General features: G+C 35.9%; 1 protein-coding gene across 7 annotated transcripts in view; it reads right to left on the bottom strand.

Annotated features, from left to right (window-relative positions):
- Positions 1–4,920: 4,920 nt before the first annotated feature.
- HIPK3 (homeodomain interacting protein kinase 3) overlaps positions 4,921–22,707 on the bottom strand; it is a 103,636-nt gene continuing 85,849 nt past the window's right edge. For 4 of the 7 annotated variants that reach the window (XM_049890857.1, XM_049890859.1, XM_049890862.1 and 1 more), the window contains exons 4-17: positions 22,045–22,164; positions 21,295–21,381; positions 20,398–20,582; positions 18,501–18,660; positions 17,925–18,048; positions 12,624–12,745; positions 12,240–12,367; positions 11,985–12,146; positions 11,766–11,828; positions 11,165–11,461; positions 10,703–10,843; positions 8,942–9,174; positions 8,539–8,666; positions 4,921–7,667 (exon numbers count right to left, since the gene is read on the bottom strand). In XM_049890857.1, coding sequence (XP_049746814.1) covers positions 7,191–7,667; positions 8,539–8,666; positions 8,942–9,174; positions 10,703–10,843; positions 11,165–11,461; positions 11,766–11,828; positions 11,985–12,146; positions 12,240–12,367; positions 12,624–12,745; positions 17,925–18,048; positions 18,501–18,660; positions 20,398–20,582; positions 21,295–21,381; positions 22,045–22,164 — 2,427 coding nt within the window. In that variant the 3' untranslated portion in view covers positions 4,921–7,190. The remainder of the gene's footprint in view (positions 7,668–8,538; positions 8,667–8,941; positions 9,175–10,702; positions 10,844–11,164; positions 11,462–11,765; positions 11,829–11,984; positions 12,147–12,239; positions 12,368–12,623; positions 12,746–17,924; positions 18,049–18,500; positions 18,661–20,397; positions 20,583–21,294; positions 21,382–22,044; positions 22,165–22,707) is intronic. The other 3 variants (XM_049890858.1, XM_049890863.1, XM_049890864.1) reach the window with 3 other exon arrangements.

Genomic DNA, 22,707 nt, shown 5'->3' with positions numbered 1-22,707 from the left:
GGCAAAAGGTCACCAATTGGTCAATCTAGGTGAAGGTTACATGTGCACACTGAATTCTTTTTTTGTAATTTATAATAGGTTAAAAATAAGTCTAAAAACCTACATAATAATAAAAAAGGGAAGGAAATCACCAACTAGATAGTAGACAAGTGTTAACTTTGTGAAGGGAAAGACGACACACAGTACCAGAAGTTAGCACAACTTGACCAAGGCAAAGCCATGGAAACTTCCTAGACACGTTCAAACACCTTGAACGACCGAGTTACTGGGGCTGAGGGCTGGGACCACTGTCTTGGGGGACATCTAGGTGAACTGGCATAACACAGTTCATGAAGAAAATGTTCTACATTCCACTTTGGTGAGTAGCGTCTGGGGTCTTAAAAGCTCGTGAGTGGACATCTAAGATACATCTATTGGCCCCACCCCATCCAGAGCAGAGGAGAACGAAGAGAACCAAAAACACAAGGAAAATATTAGTCCAAAGGACTAACGGACCACATGAAACACAGTGTCCACCAGCCTAAACCCAGAACAACTAGATGATACCACCAACGGCTCTGATAGAGATCACAACAGAGGGTTCCAGACGGAGCGGGAAAAAAATGTAGACCAAAATTAAAATTCACAAAAAAAGACCAGACTTACTAGTCTGACAGAGACTGGAGGGACCCCCGAGACTATAGACCCCAGACACCCTGCTAACTCAGAACTGAAGCCACTCCTAAAGTTCACCTTTCAGCCCAAGATTAGACAGGGCTATAAAACCAACAATAACACATGTGAGGAATGTGTTTCTTAGTTCAATCAAGTATAGCAGACCAAATGGGTAATAGCTGCCCAAAAGCAAAGACGAGAAAGTAGGAATGGACAGGAAAACTGGATGAATGGACACAGAGAACGCAGGGTGAAAAGGGGAAGGGAGAGAGTGCTGTCCCATTGTGGGGATTGCAACCAATGTCACAAAACAATATGTGTATAAATTATTTAATGAGAAACTAATTTACACAGTAAACTTTCACTTAAAGCACAATAAAATTTTAAAACATTGGTCAAAGTAAGTGTAAAAAATTCTAAGCGATAAGAAAAAAAGAGGAAACAAACTATCGTTAAGCCGATTAATTTCAAGACTGGCATTTTGGCATTCAGTATGTTTCTCAAGTTTGTGAAATGTGCAAACCACTATATTATAAACTAAATTAAAAAATATCTGGATCTAAAATAAATTACATATATATTATTAACTATTTAAAAACATATTTTTATGAGTTTTAATATATGTTTTTCTGCCTTTCCCAAGCATATTGTAATCATCTTATTTTTCTACTTAAAAGAACCATACTTCTAATTAGGTCTAAGTGTTCATTCTCAAGATAAAATGTCATTAAAATAAAAGGCTGACATAAAAATTAACTAGAAATGACCACAGACCTAAATATAAAAGCTAAAATTGTAAAACTCCTAGAAGAAAACAGTTACATTTCTGCAATTTTGAGCAAAAATTTCTTGGGACACAAAAACAAACTATAAACTATTAATAAATCAAACCATCAAAATTCAAAAATTTCACACTCCCAAACATCCCATTAAGAAAATGAAAAGACGAGTCACGGACTAGAAGAAAATATTTGTAGCATGTCTAGACAAACGACTTATATCCATCATCTCATCTAGACTACTTCAACAGCCTCCTAAATGGTCTTCTGGCTTCCATTTAGGCCCTGCAATCCACTCTCCACACAGAAGCCAGCCTGAGCTTTAAAACATACAAATTCGGTCGCATTTGCCTCCTCAAAATCCTCCCATGGCTTCCCATAGTCAAATTCATACTCCTTTCCCTGGCAAAAGGCCTGTATGGCCAGCCTTCTGAGTCCATCTTCTAGCTCCCGCCCATCACTCTCACACTGTGCTCCAGCCACACTTGTCTCCTTTCTGTGTTTTGCCCGTACGAAACACTCATTCTGACTTAAGGTCTTTGCACTTGCCATTTCCTCTGCCACTCTTCCCTCGCATGACTAGCTTTCCTGTCACAGTTCAAATGTTACCATCTCACTGAGGCATTCCAGAAACATCACTTTATCACTGTACCCTGGTTTACTTACTTCAGCCAACTTACCCTAATTGAGCTTATCTTATTTGTTTATAGTTTTTCTCCCTTACGAAAATGTAAAATCCCTAATAACCTTCTGTTTTGTCAAGTGACATACATCCAGCATATAGTGCTTGGAACACAGTGGGTGCTTCATAACTATTTGAATGCTTCACGAATACCTACAACATGCCAGACACTGTGCTCGGTAGTGGCTGAATAGTTTACGTTGCTCAAAGATTTTTTTTTTCATCCTATTGCCCCTTTGGAAACCTTGGTGGCATAGTGGTTAAGTGCTATGGCTGCTAACCAAAAGGTTGGCAGTTCAAATCCACCAGGCACTCCTTGGAAACTCTCGGGGCAGTTCTACTGTCCTACAGGGTCGCTATGAGTCAGAATCAACTCGACGGCAGTGGGTTTGGTGTCTTGGTTATTGCCCCTTTAGGGAAAAAAGCTTTATATTCCTAGATTCATTTAAATAACTGAATATTTCTCAGTGTTCTCAAGAGGCCAACTGACTTCCAAAGAAATTGAAAAAGCTAGATTTTAGGATCAAAGCTTTGGCTAAAAAAATGTTCATACTATTCTGAACTCAACATCCACCAACATGACTAAAATGAAAAACAAAAAATTGTAAAGTGTTAGTGAGGACATAAAGCTGCTGCAGCTCCCGTTAATTTATACTGCTGGCCAAGTGTAAATTAATCCCTTGGGAATATTGTTTCACAGTATCTAAAGCAAAACATATGCATACCCTATGACCCAGCAATTCCATGCCCAGGTATACACCTGAAAGAAATGCATACATGATCTCCAAAAGATATGGACAAAAATGTTCACAGCAGCACTATGTGTAATCCCAATTGCCAAAAAGTGAAAACTACTCAAATGTCCATCAACAAAACAGATAATTTGTGGTATATGCACACTAAGAAATACTACACAGCAATGAGGATAAATAAACCACTACACACAACTTAGATGTATCTCACAAATAAAATGTTGAACAAAAGCCAGACACAAAAGAATGCATGTAAGTTATAATTCAATTAAAGTTTACTGAAAGAGAGAGATTGAGCACATGTATTCCTCCCCTGTGTGTTCTGGCAAAGTGCTCCCAAAAAACCACTTGTCTAAAGTTAGATCCTTGAAGTGTAGGTGGTGTTTGAGGACATAGCCAAAACCGGCCTGCTACAATCACATTCTTTTGAAGTCTCAGGTTTTATGTATTTTAAAAATTCATGTGAATTCCATATTCTCCATCCATGCTTACCGATCAAAAATATCTCCTTCAAAAAATATCTGAGAAAACTTAATGGTCATAGAAGATAGGTCATTCCTATTCTGTGCAGGTACTTCTGGCACACTGCTTCACACTTCCGCTGAATGAGAACTGGTAGAAAGTACTTTAGTTGTGGTCAGATGGCAGAGTTCATACTTCAGCTGAACCATTCATTAAGGTTGTAACTTTGAGCAAGTTGCCTAGACTTTTTGAGCCTATTCCCTCATTTACATAACGAAATTAGTAATACATCACTCACAAAGCGGTTTTGAAAATTAAAAGAGATGATGTGAGTTAGGTACTCAATGTTATTAACCTTTTCCATTCCCTATCCTGTGAGCATAGCTGGGGTGGAAAAAACGTCAACAAGCTGTTTGCTGCAATATATATATTTTAATTCAAAGTGAATCAACAGTAATACACCATAAATTCTTATTTTGACACTCACCAAAAGAGTCACCTGGAAAACCCGCTTTTTGTGACAAAGTACAGAAGGCTTGGTCACATTTAAATCACTGAGAACTAGAGAGAAATACTATCGCAAACCATAATAGACATTACATCCATAAAATTTTTTCCCAGTCCTTATTGTAATATTGCACAGTGCAATTGCTACATGGCAAACTAGTGTAGCATAGAAGTAAAAGCAAAAACAAACAAACCAAAGAAAGCCACAGTCTAAAACTGTTAAACAGTTAACAATTCAAACTCAGTAATCAAACCTATATCATTGGGTTTATTAAAATAAATCTTCCTACACCTTGCAGTGTATGATTTAACTTTTACTTAACACAAACCAAGTTTAAAATTAGTAGTAGATTTTTAAAATGAAAAAGATTTTGCTAATACAGTAGCATATTTACTTAAATACCCTGAAGGAAACACTAAATATCAGGATATTACATAAAAAATAATTTGCAAATTAAAATAGTATGCAATTATGCAACTCGGAAGTCATGCAGTGTTTTATTTAAGAAAGCATTAAAGACCAAAGAAAACTGGTAAGAATGGTTTTAAAGAAGATATTACCCAGATTCTTTTGTCAGTATGCTAAATTCAGGCTTTAGCAGGATTTTGAATTTTTTTCTTTTAAACACATACAAAGCCCATGATTATAATCAATTAAGAACAGTGTACTTAACTGGAGTATCCCTTTATCAAACATTATTATTGTATTATGAAAATATTGACATTTACCATTTATTGTCAATTTAACAAGACTATCTCAGTCTTGGAACTTAAGTACAGACATTTCAAGGAATATATGAACGTGGCTCTGAACAAAAACTGCACCAGTTTTATACTTGGTGCTTCTGAAACATCCGTACCAGCACTGATTTCATTTCCAAGAAGGGAGCAGATCCCAGTAATCTGCTGGATCATATAAATAAAATGAGAAGGCTGTGGAGGGCAGCAAGTTTACTTAAATAAAGTGACTCCATAAATTTGTCATCCATAAATGATCTTTTAAATTAATCAGGCTACTCCTTTTTCATGTGTCTTATATAGATATATATATTTATTTATATTTATATAAAATGCATAGAGTTGATTACTAAAAACACTGAAACTTGTGGGGAAAATTAAGTCCTTCATTTTCAGTGTGACTAAAAATGTACTGCTGGTTTTTATTTTATGATCTAATACTGTAATTTTAAAAATCAACATCAGGCACATTTATTTCATTGATGATTATTAAATAAAACACTGCTTATGTTAATGGAGAAAAGAAAAGTTTACCCATTATTATTAGCTTATTGTCAGCGCTATCCTGGAGCTGTACTAGTGGTATGCAATTCATTCATCAAAGAAATGCTCTAAGTCCAAAACATCTGGAGAGTTTTATACTCAAATGCTTTGTATTCTTTATTCCAGTAAATGCTGTAAAAGATTATATTCCAGATTTTTAAGGAAAAAAAGTTAAGTCAAGCCTGCAAGATACAGCTTTCTCAAGTGTCTACAATGCCAACATGAAAATAAAAAATTAAGTTACATTGATACATCCAAGTTTTTTTTTAATATGCAGTGATGAGCACAAACATTAATAGAGATAAAATACTGATGCAAATAACACACCCCAAAATAACATATGCAATTATTTTCCATCATTTACAATACAGTAGTTACAATGACACTCCAAACAGAAAAGCAAAGTAAAAAATCAAAACCCCAACTTCTATTTCATATAATTAGACTTATAAAGAAATTAGAAGGCTAAATAACAACTAGTTAATCACCTAATTTCACAGCTATCTGAAGTGGCAATCGTTATATAGCAGCTTATCTATGATACATTCAAGATAAATGATACAATTTATTACTTGCCCATAAGCTAAAACACAGCCTCAGTTTAATACCTTTCCTTAAATTCCATCTCTACACTACAATATACTTGAGGTCTATGCAAAAAGTAGCTACCTTTTATATAGGAAATGGATGATTAAGTCTTTGGTGCTGTAAAAGCAACTTCATTTAAACATAACCACCACTACAATTTAAAAAAAAAAGAAAGAACGAACAGAATAGCAAGGAAAAACCCAAGACAGACTTCCTAGGGGAAAAAAAAGCATGTAATTTCTGTCCCTGACGGAATGTATTAAATAAGCAAATATCACCAACAAGCAAAACAAACACAATGTAAAAATATTAAAAAAAAAAAAAACCTCACATGCATAAATGAAAAATTGCACACAAAGAACTCACATCTTTTCAAGCTTCAATAGTAAATATTCTGCTACTATTTATTAAATACTGCATGGTTTGCCCAAGCTAAGATGAAACCACATCATGAATCAATGAGCATTTTGCATTTCCTTTCATTATCTATTCAAAGTCATGCCTACTGCACCTCTAAACATTTTTTAAATCCAATTATACAGCAAACACTCCCAAAATAAACCTAGATTGTATTGCAGTTTCATTTAACAGTATATAAAATGCTGTGTTGTGACAGTTATCAACTATCCATTAGATACTGAATCAATTTGTCTTAAGCACTACTAACTGCTTGCTTTTCTTGAAGCTAGATCATTCTGAAAACTCAGACAGCAGAATTTAGCCATAGCAAACATGCTGCCCTCTTAATAAGGAAAAAACAGCTACTACCCAAAATCATACCACACAAAACCAAAAATGAACATTACTCTATCAAAAAAAAAAGTAAAGAGTAGGTCTGGATTTTAAGTGCTGCAGTCCTCAACATTTATAATAGGTAATAACATTAACAACCTCAAATATTTAAGGCACTATGTGTGGGAACGGTTTACAATGCAGCTGAGATTATTAGAACAACATTTAAGAGCAAAGTCTAGGCAACAGTTTGCCCATGCAAAAGACACATGCAAATGTAAAGAACGATAGCTCAGTTTCTTAGGTAAGTGACCCAACATTTATACACTAAGACAAAGAGAATACAGTTCACTTATATGCTGTAATTCTGACGTATGTGCATCTGTTGCTCTAAAGTCTGTACACAGAATGGCTTCCCAAATGTGGACGTGTCTTGCACTAGTTAGAAGGCAGTTTTATAAAAAATAGCAGGAGCAAAACTGGGCTTCTGCTCCCATAAGTCACCTGTCTAGAGTTACTACATAAGAAGATAACATGACCAAAGACAAGTTATACCAAATGTGCAAAACACATTAAAAGTGAGTTTGTTTGTTTTTTTTTTTTTAAAGCTCAAAGTTGTTTAAATTGCACCCAAGTCTACATGATTCAAAAATAATTTTCTTGTGCCATGGCTAATATTTATTAAATACCATGTTTTTATTTTTAATCAAATGGTTATATCATTGAGCTTCCTCAATATACTGTTTTGAGTTTTCACATATATGGATACTGGCTGAGTTTTGTTGGACTCAGTGGAAATCCTGTATATGCAGGTGACGCTGCAATGAAAGAATGTGGTGGGAAGATTGGTTTGTACTGAGTCTGATGAATGGTTGGGGACGGTAACAGACGGGGATTTATGCCCACTGGGACTTGGTGAACTATGCCACTGGGATGGGAGATACTATAGGTTGGATGCTGTAACATAGGTCTTGAGGTACATGGAGAGGCTAAGAGGTGGGCCACTGGTGCAGCACTACTGAGGGCAGCTGATGACGGGTATGGAAGCAGAGTAGCCTGTCCTCCAAGGTGAGTATTTCCAGCCAGATGGGCATGCACTGCTGTGTGACCGGGACTTCCATGCGAAAGAGTGAATGGATGACTCGTAACACTAGTAGGGATATAAGCTTGCTGTCTTCGATGAGCAAAGTTTCCATTCCACTCTTGATGCCCAGATCCGAAGTGCTGAACCTATCCACAAAGAGAAAATGACTGAGTAACATATTTTCTAAGTTAAAAAGGAAAGGGAAGTTACAATATAGTCTCTGTTACTACTGGTAACTTATAGCAGATCTCTCAGAAATAGCTTATGCTAAGTATAAGAAAAAGGAAAAAAAAAATCAATTTTATATATATATTAGTAATAACATTTTATATTTATTACTACATACTATCATAATATTAACATTCTACTACTGCTGCTAGTACTGTGACTAACTCCACCACAACTAAAAACGACCGTTTATGGAGCACTTATCATACAACAAGTTAAAAACCTTACATACACAGCTTTATTTAATTCTAAAACTACCCCATGATGCTGCTATTGTTCCCATTAATTGTTGCCCAGATTTGTTGCAGAGACTCGGCCAAGGTCACACAAGTGGTATTTGGCAAAATCAGGGTTTGAAGCCAGGTCTGACTCTAATACCTGTGATCTTCTGTTTCCCCAACTGAAACACAACTGCCAAGCACAGTGCTGCATAGATGAAAAGTATTCAATAAGGCTGGATGATCGCCAGCACTAAAACATAAGAAATCCAGCCTTCAATCCATTAGTGTACATGCTGCTTTAACAGGTCTAGGAGAGCAAACACACTTTAAAAAAAAAAAATTTTTAATCTAAAAATCCTAATCTTTCTGAAGAAGAATTCAAAATTCAAGGTCTACAGATAATCTACTCAATTATCTTATTATTAGGCCTATTACTTTTTAGTCACTTGGGATAATGATACGGGAAAAATTTACTAACACTACTGCATAGTTTCAGAATTCTTTTTTCCCCCACGTGAAAGACAACTGATAAATGTGACTCTCAAACCTCACAAATTCACAGACATACCTGACTGAAGTTCAGAGGCTGCTGCTGGAATGCTGATATCAGTTTCTGCTGGCGACTCCCCACTGCAGAAGGCTGGTTTAATCTTCCAGGCACAGATCGTCCTTTTATTAATGGCTGGCATGCAGAATCTGGCAACAAGCAAAATACTACAGAGCTGATACTTTTTTCTTCTCTAATAAAAACTAAAATGAACTTTAAATATTTTACATGATAGTAATTTAAGAACCTTAAAATTAAAAAGAAGATAGTTCATGTTTCCAAGCACTGGATGATAAGAGATTTCTTCTGGATAACAGACATGGCAGGGTCAAAGCTGGATATCGCGAGATTACTTCTGGCAATGATGTTCTTAAATTAAGGCCTTTTAAAGAACAATCATGGAAATAAAGAGGATTCAGCTTACCTGTGTTTGCCATAAGCTCAGCATTTAATCCATTTTGCAATCCCATTGGTGGCACCACAACAGTACAAACAGCTGGTTTGGTTTTCGTGTCCGCAGAGGTTACCAGGTCTGTGTTCTGATGAGTATTAGCCACAAAACTGCTCTCTGTAAATGGACTGTCATGCCCTGACGACTCCGACGTTGGAGAGCCATCTACGGTATCACAACCACTTTCTTGCTCTTCATCTGACATACTACATCAAGAAAGTATTTTTATGAATAATATTTTTTCCAACATTAAATCTAACATCAAATAATATCCAGGCTTCGGAAAACTGATAAGGGTCTTAATCAGTTTTGTATTACACCTTTTTCCTCGACCAATAACTTTTTCAAAGAATTTCTAGACCCTCACATTAATTCTCTATTCAGATTACTAACCCTAATTCTGTCCTACTCAAGAGCAGCCTTTTGGCCCTTAATTCTCTCTCCTTTCCCTTTCCACTTGGTCCTTGGTAGCAGTTCATAAAATTCCCCTTTATAAATTCTGGATAATTTCATCAAGACACTATTCCAGAAGCACTGTTTGGATAATTTAAATGAAACATACAAACACAGGAAACCCTGGTGGCGTAGTGGTTAAGTGCTACAGCTGCTACTCAAGAAGTCGGCAGTTTGAATCCGCCAGGTGCTCCTTGGAAACTCTATGGGGCAGTTCTACTCTGTCCTGTAGGGTCGCTATGAGTCAGAATCAACTTGATGGCAGTGGGTTTGGCTGGTTTGGTACAAACACATACAAGCATGTGACTTGGATATTTCAGATTAAATCCTAATTGCCTTTAGTGGCAATGTGGATTCCATTAACTACCAGTTAACTTCCTGACCCTCTCAGGCCCTGACAATCTCTCTTTCTCCTTGGGATTTCTATAGCATTTACTGTTTTAATTACTCATTTCATACTTAACAACTTGAAGTGATATGCAATCTCTTTTTATATGTATGTATCAACTTCTAAACAATATTATAAGCAACTTATAAGAACAGGGTATGTTAAGCTTCTTTATATCCTCCATGGGGCTTTGGTTGTTAAGTATTTGAGAGACTATTTTCTGACTTAAGGAAATAGAGAAGCCAAATGTATAAAATTAAGACCTAAAAATTTCAAATTATGTTGCCACTTCAAAAAAAATCAAACATACAGGCTAAAAAAATCAAATGTACTTCACTGAAATTTTTTATGACATCACTCAGTTAATTTGTAGCACATCCTGCTGGTTAGGAGCAGCTCACTGTTTTAGGCCGTGCATGTCCCTGACCACAAGGACTGCAAGGAAATAAAGATGAAACCGTGCAAATCAATCACCAATGGGAGAAATGGACACTTCACTGTCAGTGAGCCAGTCAGTACATCATTATGCAGAACATTCTTTTTTTATTTTGCTAAAGTATATATTTTAATTCCAAAATTAAGTACAATGGTAGTCTGCTGCAAAGCTGAAGCTGATAATGTGGCTTTTTTTACCCTTTCGAAAACAGGTGATTTTTACAAAATCATTTATTAGACCCCCAGTTTCACCTTTACAGCTATTTTGAAACACTACAGAAAATAACTACTATTTAATTCCTAAGTTTTAAAAAAATAATCCAGTTAAATTATGTACAAAAAAGGAATCATTGTGGTAAATTGGCAGGCAACTATTAATTTAAACCACAACAAAAAGAAACCACAGGCTTTTTAGAGGGCTTCGTGTTTATCATATACTGCTGCTGAAACTCCTTTACCTGTTCGGTCTCTTGCAAGGGGACGGGCTGAACTGCCCTGAGGAGCTGGTGCTCAGAGTACTATCAGGACTACTTAACGAACACATCCGATCAATATTCAAAGTGCTCTGGCAAGCTTCACAATCTAGACTTCCTTTACATCTAACAGAAGAAAGGGGAAACACGCATCAAAAATGAAAAGACTGCACGAGTAGCTAAAATTTACATTATTCAATTAAGGATACCAAACATTTCAGAGTGATCTCCCATAGACAAAAATTTAATGCTTAAATTTTTGAAAACTGCTATAGTAATCATGGTACATACTATTTAGAAAGTTCCCTCTGTCTTAAATCTGATTATCTCATTTGAAGGTCTTATGCCAAAGAACATGGACACACAAGAAATGAATCACAGAACTTTTTTTCCACCACTCCAGAGAATGCCAGCATAAACACAAGAAGCTGCACTTGGCACACTTACTCTCGGAGCGAATGTCTCTGCGATGTATCTTCCTCATCCGTGTCACTGCTGATAGTGATCACGCTCACGGCGGGACTTGGGGAATCGGCAATGATGATGGTTTGCCGCTGTTTGTCTGAACCCGACGAATCAGAGTCCTGTCTGACAGATGTTTCACAACCATTTCTTGCCTCTCCTGCTGAGTTAGGATTGTCCTGTGTTTCTATACAACTTACTTCCTCGACATCTTTCCCATTTATTATCTTTGGAGAAATAAATGCTGAATGGGGGATATTGGTATTCTGCAATGAATTACTCCTGCAACCAAAGGAATAATGTGTAATGTCTATAAATCAAAATATACGTGACATTTTTCTAAGATTTGTTATTAAATTGGACAACATGAACCTTCACTTGTTCAAAATCATGTATACAACACAATAAAATAAAAATCATGAGTTTTTGTGAGATATAAAATATAATTATCTCTAGAAACATCAATGTAGACTGCATTTACATACATTCAAATGGTCATGTTTGGGGGTAAATGTGATAGCTGATGTCTACAATTGCTACAGTATAGGTAGATAATAAATCAAAAGGGCAATAAAGACAATCTTACCAACTGAAAGCATTTACTTCCTCTCTTCCTGGCTCCCATTCCATTAGTTTTACCAAAATACCTCTGAGAAATTGAGAAGGGAGCTGGCTTAGTGTTTGGAGCAAGGCTATCAAAGAGGTCATTTTGAATACAACAGAGTGACCCTTTAGTGTACATGCAAAATTTATTTTAAAGATCAATTCTCAAAATGCAGAGCAAAGTTAAAGTAGCAGTACCAACCTGTTCTGGCACAGCTTATTTTTCTTGGTAGTGGGAGGCTGAGGCCAGACAACGTGTGCAATGCCCACACTAATTGGCTGAGGGGCAGAGAGAGTTATCTGATTGGTTAGCAGAGGTTGCGGCACCACTGAGTTATAATGATTGCTGTGTGAAATCATTTTCCTAGGGAGAAAGTTCAGAAAATTTGAGTCCTTTCTTTACCAGGATCTATTTTGCAAACTATTCACAAAAAAGTACTTTTGGCTTTTAATTTACCCCCAGTCTCCAAGCCTCTGTGAAGCAGCCACACCCTCAGAAGTTAGTGTAGTAGTAGCAGGAGCCATGGGTGTTATCTGTTGCCAGGCAGGTACCAGCATCTGCTGTGTTCTACCAGACCATGTCTGCTGTATCAAAAAAAAAAAAATTAGTAAGTGAAAACTAATTCATCTTTACTACATCTTATACTAAAAAATACATTAAAGTAATAATCAGCTAATAATTATACAAAGTAAAGTCAATAACCTACAAAGGATAAAATTCCCAACCAGGTCATTTTCTTTTTTTCCAACAGCACAGGCTGCTATATTCCAAATAGACCAGTACCTCTACTTATGTGTGAGCAGAATAGCACAGAGGCGAAAGTAATGGATTATTTCCAACCTGAGAAAGAACTCCTGGTCGGATCTGTAGTGGCTGCATAGCTGGGGCCTGAGTTACAAGCGGCACTGTGTTATCTACCCTTATCGAATAACTAGTGGGTTTAGCGTGCGTTGCAGGAATACCTGTGAAAATAGAAAAGACAGTTCTCAAATGAAAGAAAAAGTATTCCTTTGATTTAACTTTTGAAATTATTTTTAATGCAAAGAACTGCTAAAATTCTGATTGGGATTATAAAACCATTCCTTGTATACAATTTTCATAAAACTAACAAAGCAATCTACTAGGAAAGTGGGGTGCTTTCTGCCTACTGTGCGGCACATCATTCCAAAAAACGGCTGCAAAGCTAATCTATCTACTGTTCTGAAATGCATACCACAAAGCTGGTATTTTTCTTGAAACTCCTCATTTCCTTTTAAAGTTTGCTGCTGTAGCTTTACTTTCCTCTTCAAATAGTTCTGCCACTATGATAAAGGACACAGGAAGGTAACGCTGGCCCAACATCCTGATCACCTAGCAATGTAAATGTTCATTTTCTTATACAAACTTCTAAGTATGCTTGGTATTGTCTTCTTTAAAACTGTGATAGGATCTTTATGATAAACACCCTCGTCACCAAAGAGGAACGCGTCACAACTTCACATTTCAATGGGCATGATGGTTTACGTGATGAAAGAAAATTCAGGGAACAGAGCACTCATTTCAATCTCCAAAGGAAAAGCAAAAATCAACCTTTTCTACTTAATTTGATGATGTAACCAAGTTTTGCCCAATGTGGCTTAACCTGCTACTATTCGTAGTAGAGAGATGTTGGGACTTGAAAACAAACACGTTACCGTTTTGCTTACACACTAGAAAAATTAGAAAGCAGGATTATCAGCCATGTCAATCTCACTAATGCTAACATTTCAAGCACTTTGTGAACATTAAGCCTTAGGATACCAAATTTTTTATAATATTTTGTTGCATTTATTGGTGAAAGTTTACACAGCAAATTAGGTTCCCATTTAACAATTTCTATACAAATTGTTCGCTGACATCGGTTATATTTTTCACAATGTGTCAACGTTCTTATTCTGCTCTAGTTGTCCCATTTCCATTAATTTAGTTTCCTTGCCTCTGCCCCACCCCCCTGTTACCTTCTTATCTTTGCTTTAGAGTAAATGTTGACTGTCTGGTCTCATACAGATGATTTTTTAAAAGAAACACAGTACTCAGGTTATATTGTTTATTTTATGAGCCAATCTGTTAATTAGCTGGAATGTGACCTCGAGGAATAGTTTCAGTTCAAAGTTTAAAGGATATTTCAGGACGATAGTCTTGGGGGTTCTTCTAGTCTCAATTGGTCCAGTAAGTCTGGACTTTCTAAGAATCTGAGTTTTGCTCTATATTTTTCTCAGTTAGGGTCCATCTATTGTGTCTCTGATCAGAACAGTTGGTAGTGATAGCCAGGCACCATCTAGTTCTTCGGGTCTCAGGGTAGATGAGACCATGGTTCGAGTAGGCTCTTAGTCCTGTAGACTAATTTCATCTTTGAAACTACTTTGTTTGAAACTACTAGTTTCCTTCTCTCTCTTTTGCTCCAGATACACAGAGATCAATGGTTGCTCCAGATGCATAGAGATCAATAGTTGTACTTAGATGGTGATATTTAATTTTGAGATACCAAAGCAGTACCACTCCCAACATGCAGCCTTGACCAGCAAGATTTTAGAACATACCCCAAGATCAGAAAGGCCAATGACCAGATATTTAAATTTATTACTTCGAATAAACAGATAAGTTCACTACTTCATAATTTCGGTCTATTGCAGCAGTTCCTTTCAACATGGGCTGGTAGATTATTTAAATATAATATACTCAATTTTGGGATAAAAGTTATCTTGGGTATTTCTCGTTAGCAACAAGAGAAAAACACAATTATTTTTTTCTTTTTCTATTAAAAAATCACCTTAATTTTCTCTTTTTATTGTGCTTCAGGTGAAAGTTTACAGCTCAAGTTAATTTCTCATTCAAAAATTTACATGCATAATGTTTTGTGACATTGGTTGCAATCTGCACAATGTGATGGCATGCTCCCCCTTTCCACCTCGGGTTCCTTGTGTCCATTCATCCAGTTCCTGCCCCTTCCTGCCTCTCATCCTGCTTTTAGACAGAAGCTGTCCATTTGGTCTTGTATATTTGATTAAACTAAGAGGCACCTTCTTCACTTGTGTTATTTTTGTTTTATAAGCCTGTGTAATCTTTGAAAAGTGGGCTGTAACCTTAAAATTTTTATTGCACAAATATATTTTAAGTGTTTGTCCTAATGAGAATGTTAATTTTGTTGTGCTTATTTTCTTCACAGAGCTTTTTTCCCAGGCAAGAGTGTTCTCCTAACCTCTGAGTTCCATCTAAAGAGAATTAATTTTTTTTTTTAACGGATCTTCTTAATCCCTTCCAAAAAGCATGTTTTGGTCAGCAAATTCTCTATGAATTGGAATATAAGCACACCCAGACAATACAGATATAGTACAGCAATGGACATTCTCTTCAGAGAAAAAAGCAGCACTCACTTTGATAAAGATGAAAGGATAATGTGAATTCTCAAATCCCAACAAAAATCAAGTTGCCTTTAAATTCTCTATGTAAGCAATGCCTTAAGATGAGAAGAATTCTATTAATTTTTTATCAAATCCATCAGTTGGTTAAGATCCCAATTTTCTGTAAAGTTATTAAGGTTAGGCAAACGCTTTTGTCTGTCTTTGATTACCTGTGCTTTAGTACTTAGAGGGCAGGCCACAAAAAAGTTTATCAAGATTGTTCTAGTAAAACAACGAATTTTGCTAGAATGCATTTGACTTTAAAATAGTTTTCACCCAGAGGTGATGAATAATTTACTTTTCAGATTGCTAAATAATTTTAAATGTTTGTTTAATATATAAAACATACACTCTGATTTGTTAAATAAATGCTTGGCTGAATCTTCTGAACTTAAAAAAAGGCAGCACAGTGGTATACACAATAACATTTATATATCTACACTTATGTATCTATAATATCTAAAGTATATGAAATGCATGATCAACCTAAACATTGTACTTCCAAAATAAAATAAAATTTTAAATTGAAGGAGAATAAATATAAAATTTATTATACTTTGCTTTGTCTCACTTTTGTCCTTTTCTTCCTGTACACCACTCATACAGCTGTTACCATAAATACAGAAAAGTCACCAACCCTTTATCAAGCACAAGCCACATAAAAAGATAAAAGACTTATCTACCTTCATTGAAATGTTTTCAGAATTATGCTCAACATGTTTTGAAATGTGTCTCCTAAATCTCTTCAGTTTTTGCTATACATAGGAGGTCGGCTCTGGGGAAAAAAAGTCACTATTCCAAATCTTGGTGGGTAACCCTCAAATTGATTTTGGTACATGGAGAGACATGTATTTATTAAGACACCTCTTAAGTATATCTGATTAAAAAACAAAAATTAGTATCAGAATTGTATGCTCAAGTATTTAGAGGTGGAATGTCATAAAGTCTACCACTTCCTTTCAAATGGTATATGTATGTGTAAATACACAGATCAACAGATAAAGGATATACAGCCAAAATGTTAACACTCGTTGAATCTAGGGTTTTTGAAAGCTATTTGGTCAATTTTTTTGTATGTTTGAAATTTTTATAATAAACAGCTGGGGAAAACCAAAGAAACACAACATCTTTAAGAGTGCTGACAATACACTGACATGGACATTTTTACCACCAGAGACCAGCCATAGGTCACTGTCACAGACCAACGCTGGATCTCCAATATCATTGACAATCAACCATCTAAGTTGTCATTTTTTACACTTCCAGTTCTCCCAATGAAAGCTTATATGAAAACGCGATATATAAACAAGGTGAAAGTAAAGCCACTCTGGCAGAAAAATAGTAGCTAAAGATTTGACCTGCTTCACATCTCCTTAGCAGCCAATAAAATCAACAAACATATTCTTGGTGCTTTATTAGGTACTGAGGGAGACAGCAAAATAAAATTTTTAAATGGTTGCTCCAATCTTTAAAGTCAAACAAAAATTTAAATTCAGAATCCAGAAATATTAGAGCTAGAAATGACCAAGGTATTATCTACTCAGTCAATTATACTTGTCTACTATTTTTTACTATGACGCAGTTAATAGCAGAAACAGACTTAGAGCCCAGGTATCCTGACTTAGCACCAACTGCTTTCATTTATATTCTATAGCATTACCACCAAGCTCAAATAGTCATTTAGGGCTCCATTTGTAATCTATCTAGTGAGATATAACTAGATGTTAAAGCCTAGCAAGGAGAAAATCCTGTGAATCACAAGTTTTGTTGTTACTGTCTTCTAGGAGACTTCCCAGTTTGAGAATGTATGGCCTCTTCAAAAGTGTTCTGCCATCTACCCTACCAAAAAAATTAATTTGCTCTTTTTATCTAAATAAGGGGCACAATCTAATTTAATCAAAAATCAAGTCATAATTTTTTTACCTAAACTCTGGCTAAAGAGGAGCCCCGGTGGCACAATGGTTAAGAGCTTAGGCTCCTAACCAAAAGGTTGACAGTTCGAAACTACCAGCCACTCCTTGAAAACCCGGTGGGGCAGTTCTATTATGTCTTACAGGGCTGCTATGAGTCAGAATCAACTAGATGGCAACAGGTTTGGTTTTTTGGTTTTAAGGGTAAAGAACAAGACTGAACATTTTGGAATTGAATTCCTTTGACCAAACTTTAAAGAACTGAGCTCCCAGTCATTTCATTTTAACGTCTAGTAATGATATACAGGGAAACCCTGGTGGCGTAGTGGTTAAGTGTACGGCTGCTACTCAATAGGTCAGCAGTTCAAATCTGCCAGGCGCGCCTTGGAAACTCTATGGGGTAGTTCTACTCTGTCCTGTAGGGTCTCTATGAGTCGGAATTGACTCGACGGCAGTGGGTTTGGTTTGGTTTTTAATGATATACAGAAAAGGTATACATACGTGAATATCTAGGGCAGTTATACCCAACACTGGGCAACCCACAGCTTTCCAAGCTCATTAATTCCTATTACCATATTTATCATGCTAGACTCTAGAGAGAATGCAATTGCCATACGACCCAATTTGTTAATAATGATTACAGTGGCGCTCCAGTCAAGAAATGAATGTCACTGGTCTAGAAGCTTCTGAACAGCTTCAATTAAATTCAAATGTAGCACTAAATACAGCAAAAACTATATATTTCATACATAGACACCTAAATTTGTTTAAAAATAAAACACCTAAAATCAAAATATAATTTAAACAAATACCTTGAATAGCTGGGGGACAGATAATCAGTGTCTGCTGAAAAGCATCACCACAACCAAACTGAGCAGTTCCCGCCTGCAAAGGTATTCCATGGTGTACAACGGAATGAGCGGATGTGGTTAATGCCTGAAATGATCAGTGTGTATCGCATTACATAGCGCAGTCTTCTAATTGCTACACACATACATTATAAACACAATTCAAACACACATCTTAAAATCATAATCCTACAATAAAAATGGGTGCAGAAATGAGCACCAAAGCAAGCTGACCAAACTAAAATTTAGAAACTGATCCTACTGAACCAGAAAAATTGTGTTTTTTGGTAGAGCTGTGGCAGAGAAGGGCAGGTGGAAGATACTGAAGAGAAGGAAAGAGAAAATAAAAAGATGAATTTAAGTAGATTATGTTCTAATCGTTACCCTGAGGTAATGGAGATTTAATAGAATAGCCATAGTCAGATCTCACCAGCACCATACATTCTAACTGGCAACATGAAACGTCTGTATACTTCAAAAGCAGAACAAGTAATCATAAAAAAAGAGGAGTATAAATTACTAAACACTGTAAATTCTTACCTGACTTCTTAATGTGCCAATTTTAGTGAAATTTGCTGCCAGATTAGCAGCATTGCCTGAAGCAACTGGTCTTAGAAGTGTTGTTTTACTGTGATTATTTGTGTCACATGAATTTGGATGGGACTTACAAATATCCATAATATGAAAACAGGATTTTACACTGCAAAAGAAGATATGACAGGTAATCGTATTATTTTAAATGCTTAGAGTAGCTTAAGATTAATGAACATTAACAAAATTTAAAAACCACTTCCAAAAGAAAAATAAATTCTATTATTTGCACTTAGTCTGCTTATTCCCAACATAGTTTCTACCAAGAAATCTTACAACAAAAGAGCTAATTTTAAAGCAAGTAAAAGTATATCTTCTATCTGCAACATTTTTTGAAGACAGCAAACAATAATAAGCATTTTTTGGTCAGCAAACAATAATTTTATGCCTACCCTAAATAATTTTTCCTAAATCTCTAGAAACCTGCACCCTGAAATAAATGGTACCAAGTATGTGGTTATCCTGTTACTTTCAAAGCCCTTGTATGTGGAAACCATTAGGATGTTATTAAATGTCTGGGTAGAAAACGTAGTTGGGATTTACAGAAATATGAATTTTAAGGACAATTCACAATACTAGATACTAGTTCATCCCTATGTCTTCTTTAGACAGTCTTTTAAAAATATTTTTTTAAAGCGGTTTTAAGTCACTTAACATATAAATGAGAGGTCTGGGGATTAAAGAACTGACAAGATTTGCCCAAGGTAATACTGACAAGGTCTTCTGAATTTGAACATATATATATATCGACGGCACTGGGTTTTGGGATTGTTCTCTACTAACTCATAAGAAATCTCCTTCCCCATAGAGGGCCTGGACAGAGCTGGAGAAAAATGCAGAACAAAATCCTAACTCACAAAAAAAAGACCAGACTTACTGGCCTGAGAGAGAATGGAGAAACCTAGAGAGAGAGAGAGGGTCTGACAGAGAATGGAGAAACCTTGGGGTAGGGGGGTGGGGGAGAAAGCAGGGGGGAGGGGGAGGGGAGAAAAGGAGAGGGGAGAGAGAGAGAGAATATGACCCCAGATACCATTTTAGCTCAGTAATGAAGTCACTCCTGAGGTTCACCCTTTAGCCAAAGATCAGACAGGCCCATAAAACAAAACAAGACCAAAGGGGCACACCAGCCCAGGGGCAAGGACTAGAAGGCAAGAGAGGACAGGAAAGCTGGTAACAGGGAACCCAAGATTATGAAGGGAAAGTGTTGACATGTCATGGGGTTGTTGCAACGTCATAAAACAATATGTGTACTAACTGTTCAATGAGAAACTAGTTTCTCTGTAAACCTTCATCTAAAGTACAATTAAATTTTTTTAAATGTAGATTTTCCTGACTCATCAAATAACATCACAAAAATAATATTGTTCCCTAATAAAATAACTTTACAGTAAAAAAAAACTCCTTCCCCTCCACACTGCAGACAGGAAAAAGGAAAGCAAGTGATATGAAGGGAAATGGAAAATACAGTTTGCAGGACTCAAAAGAGAACCGAATCTAAGGCCTATGAAAACTGAAATATGACTTGGGAGAGAAAACTGTTAACATTCCCTTTCCTTATACACATGCCTGGCTGTTAAAGAGAGAACGTAATGTAAAAACAAAACTACTCAATCTTATTTTCAGTTTAGAATTTTGGAGAAAGAACACGACTGCAATTCAGACTTGTATTCTAGTTCTACTCAGCCGCTTACTAGTCTACATGAACTTGGTCAAGTTAGCTTAACCATTTTTGACTCAGTTTACTTATATTCAATGAGGAAATTGTTTTTCTAACACACTGATTTTCTATGGGCCTAGTATTATTATTTTTCCAGAATCACTTTTAAACAATTTTAAAATAACATACTGGTTGCTATGAGGGAAATCTAGAAGATGTTTCATATTAACAAAAGGATGGTTCAGAGTCTCAGCTGGAGTAATTCTTAAATCTGCATCAATCAGCAACATTTTCTTCAACAAACTAACAAATTCTCTTCTATCAGCTTTCTCAGCCAAAAGATCACTTCCTTCCAGATCCATCACTGTGTTCACCTAAGAAATCAAAATTTCAAGTCATCAAATAAAAAACAAACCATAGAGGTAATACAAGTTAAAATTTCACAATTAAAAAAAAAATGTATCACAGCAGAGGACAGAACAGAGAACAACAATTACCTTTAAACAAGAAAGAACAATTAAGCTTAAAAAATGCTCAAAATGTTTTGAGATATTCAAAGCAGGAAAAAAAAATTTTTAACTGAACAAATATCCACTCTGAGTCCTGGTGGCACACTGGTTAAAGTGTTCAGCTGCTAACCAAAAGTTCAGCAGTTTGAACCCACCAGCCGCTCCACAGGAGAAAGATGTGGCAGTCTGCTTCCATAAAGATTAACAGCCTGGGAAACTCTATGGGGCAGTTCTACTCTATCCTATAGGGTCACTATGAGTCAGAATTGACTCGCGGGCAGTGGGTTAAAGAAATACCCTTTTCTAATGAGACACAAGGAAAAGAAAATTGTTTGCTTGATTTTTCCTTTTAAAGAGTACTTTTTACTAATAGGATAGTACAAATTAAAAATCTGATAAAGACAAACGCAATTTCATTCCTGAAAGGTTAAAAATCTTAGAAATCAATTTCATTTGAAAAGCTTAAAAACAGCAAATGCTCATAGCCATTTAGAAAATGATTTACATGTTCTGGCCTGGGCATCCCAGTCTACCATCTTCAGCACAGAAGACTGCCAAATCTGACTGTGGTACTCACATGCACTATATCATCCAGACTGTTGAATATGTACTTCCTGGCTTCTTTAGACTTCATTCCTGTCTCTGCCTCATGCTCTTCTAGAGTCTTATTGAATAAATCAAAAAGGGAAAATAAAACATTGTTAACCACCATTTGTAAATTTTTATTTCTTTAACCCTGGCACATTTAGTCTATTATATAATGCTGAATATTCTAAGGGAAATAGAAGTTCCAAAGAAGTAACTATCAAAAACATATTTTTTAAAAAATCAGAAGAGCTTGATTCAGGCCAAGAAAAGTATGCGTGTGTGTGTGTATATATATATGTAATAAAACTCCTGAAATAAAACTAATTGTCGAGTTAGTCACTGAGAATTTACTGATTCCCCCCAAAATCCAATAAATTAAGTACTTGGGATATGTAGTAAGTGGTCAGATTCAGTGCTTGCCTTATCCAAAAAAACCCAAAAACCTGCCTTATATAGCTTAATAATGTAGACTTGGATAGAGAAGATGAAGTACACACAACAAATGGAATTATATTCACAGAAGTTTAAGAAACATGAGTTAAACTTATGTTGCTGGGTTAGAGAATGAGCTAAGTTATCCTGGGAGGGCTTTCCTCTTAAAGAAAGAAGGGTCAAAAATGAAAATTCAAAAGAAGGAATGTAATAAAATAAAAATAATCATGGAGGTTATTATCCACGCATTTGAGGCATCTTGGAAAAGTATTTTTTCTAAATATTATATATATATTTTATGAATTACCTTTAATCTCCAACCAGAATGAGATATATCTGTTTCTCTGCAAAAAAATCTTGTGGATTTTGTACCCACATTTAACAACTGCTCTCCTGGTAAACCTTGAGTCTGAGAAATGTATCGAATCTGAAAAATAATTCATAACACAGAAGAATTTACTTTTTTCATGCAATCGACATGAACTGAACACATATATCAGCCACTAAGCTTTCGGGCAGGAATGAAAAGACAGTTTGTCTCTTCAAGAAATTCATGGTTTAGTGGGGAATATACAAGTAAACAATTATAATGCAGTGTTAAGTACCATAATAAAGGTGTGCACTATGGAAAGACAGAAGTGGTACCTATAATAATTACAGTCAGTAAAGACTCTAGAAGAGATAACGCTTAAGTTGGGTCTTAAAGAACAACTAAGTTAGTCCTGGGGAGGTGGGAAGAACCCAATCTAAAGTCAAAATATGTGTAAATATGGAAAATGGAAAATTAAGAGAGAATATCCATGCACCCAGGGACTAGAAGTACAGAAGTTCAGTATGTGAATGATGGCAAGAGATGAAATCAAACTTGAGAGCAGAAAAAGGGCTTTATCAGCAAGTTAAGAAGTTTGGTTTTTACTCCATGAGTAAATGCAAAACTGCTGGAGGAATTTAAGCACGGAATTGAAAATGG

Source organism: Elephas maximus, chromosome 7 (assembly GCF_024166365.1).
Source record: "Elephas maximus indicus isolate mEleMax1 chromosome 7, mEleMax1 primary haplotype, whole genome shotgun sequence".
Lineage (NCBI taxonomy): Eukaryota > Metazoa > Chordata > Mammalia > Proboscidea > Elephantidae > Elephas > Elephas maximus.
This window is presented reverse-complemented; position numbering and strand designations above follow the sequence as displayed.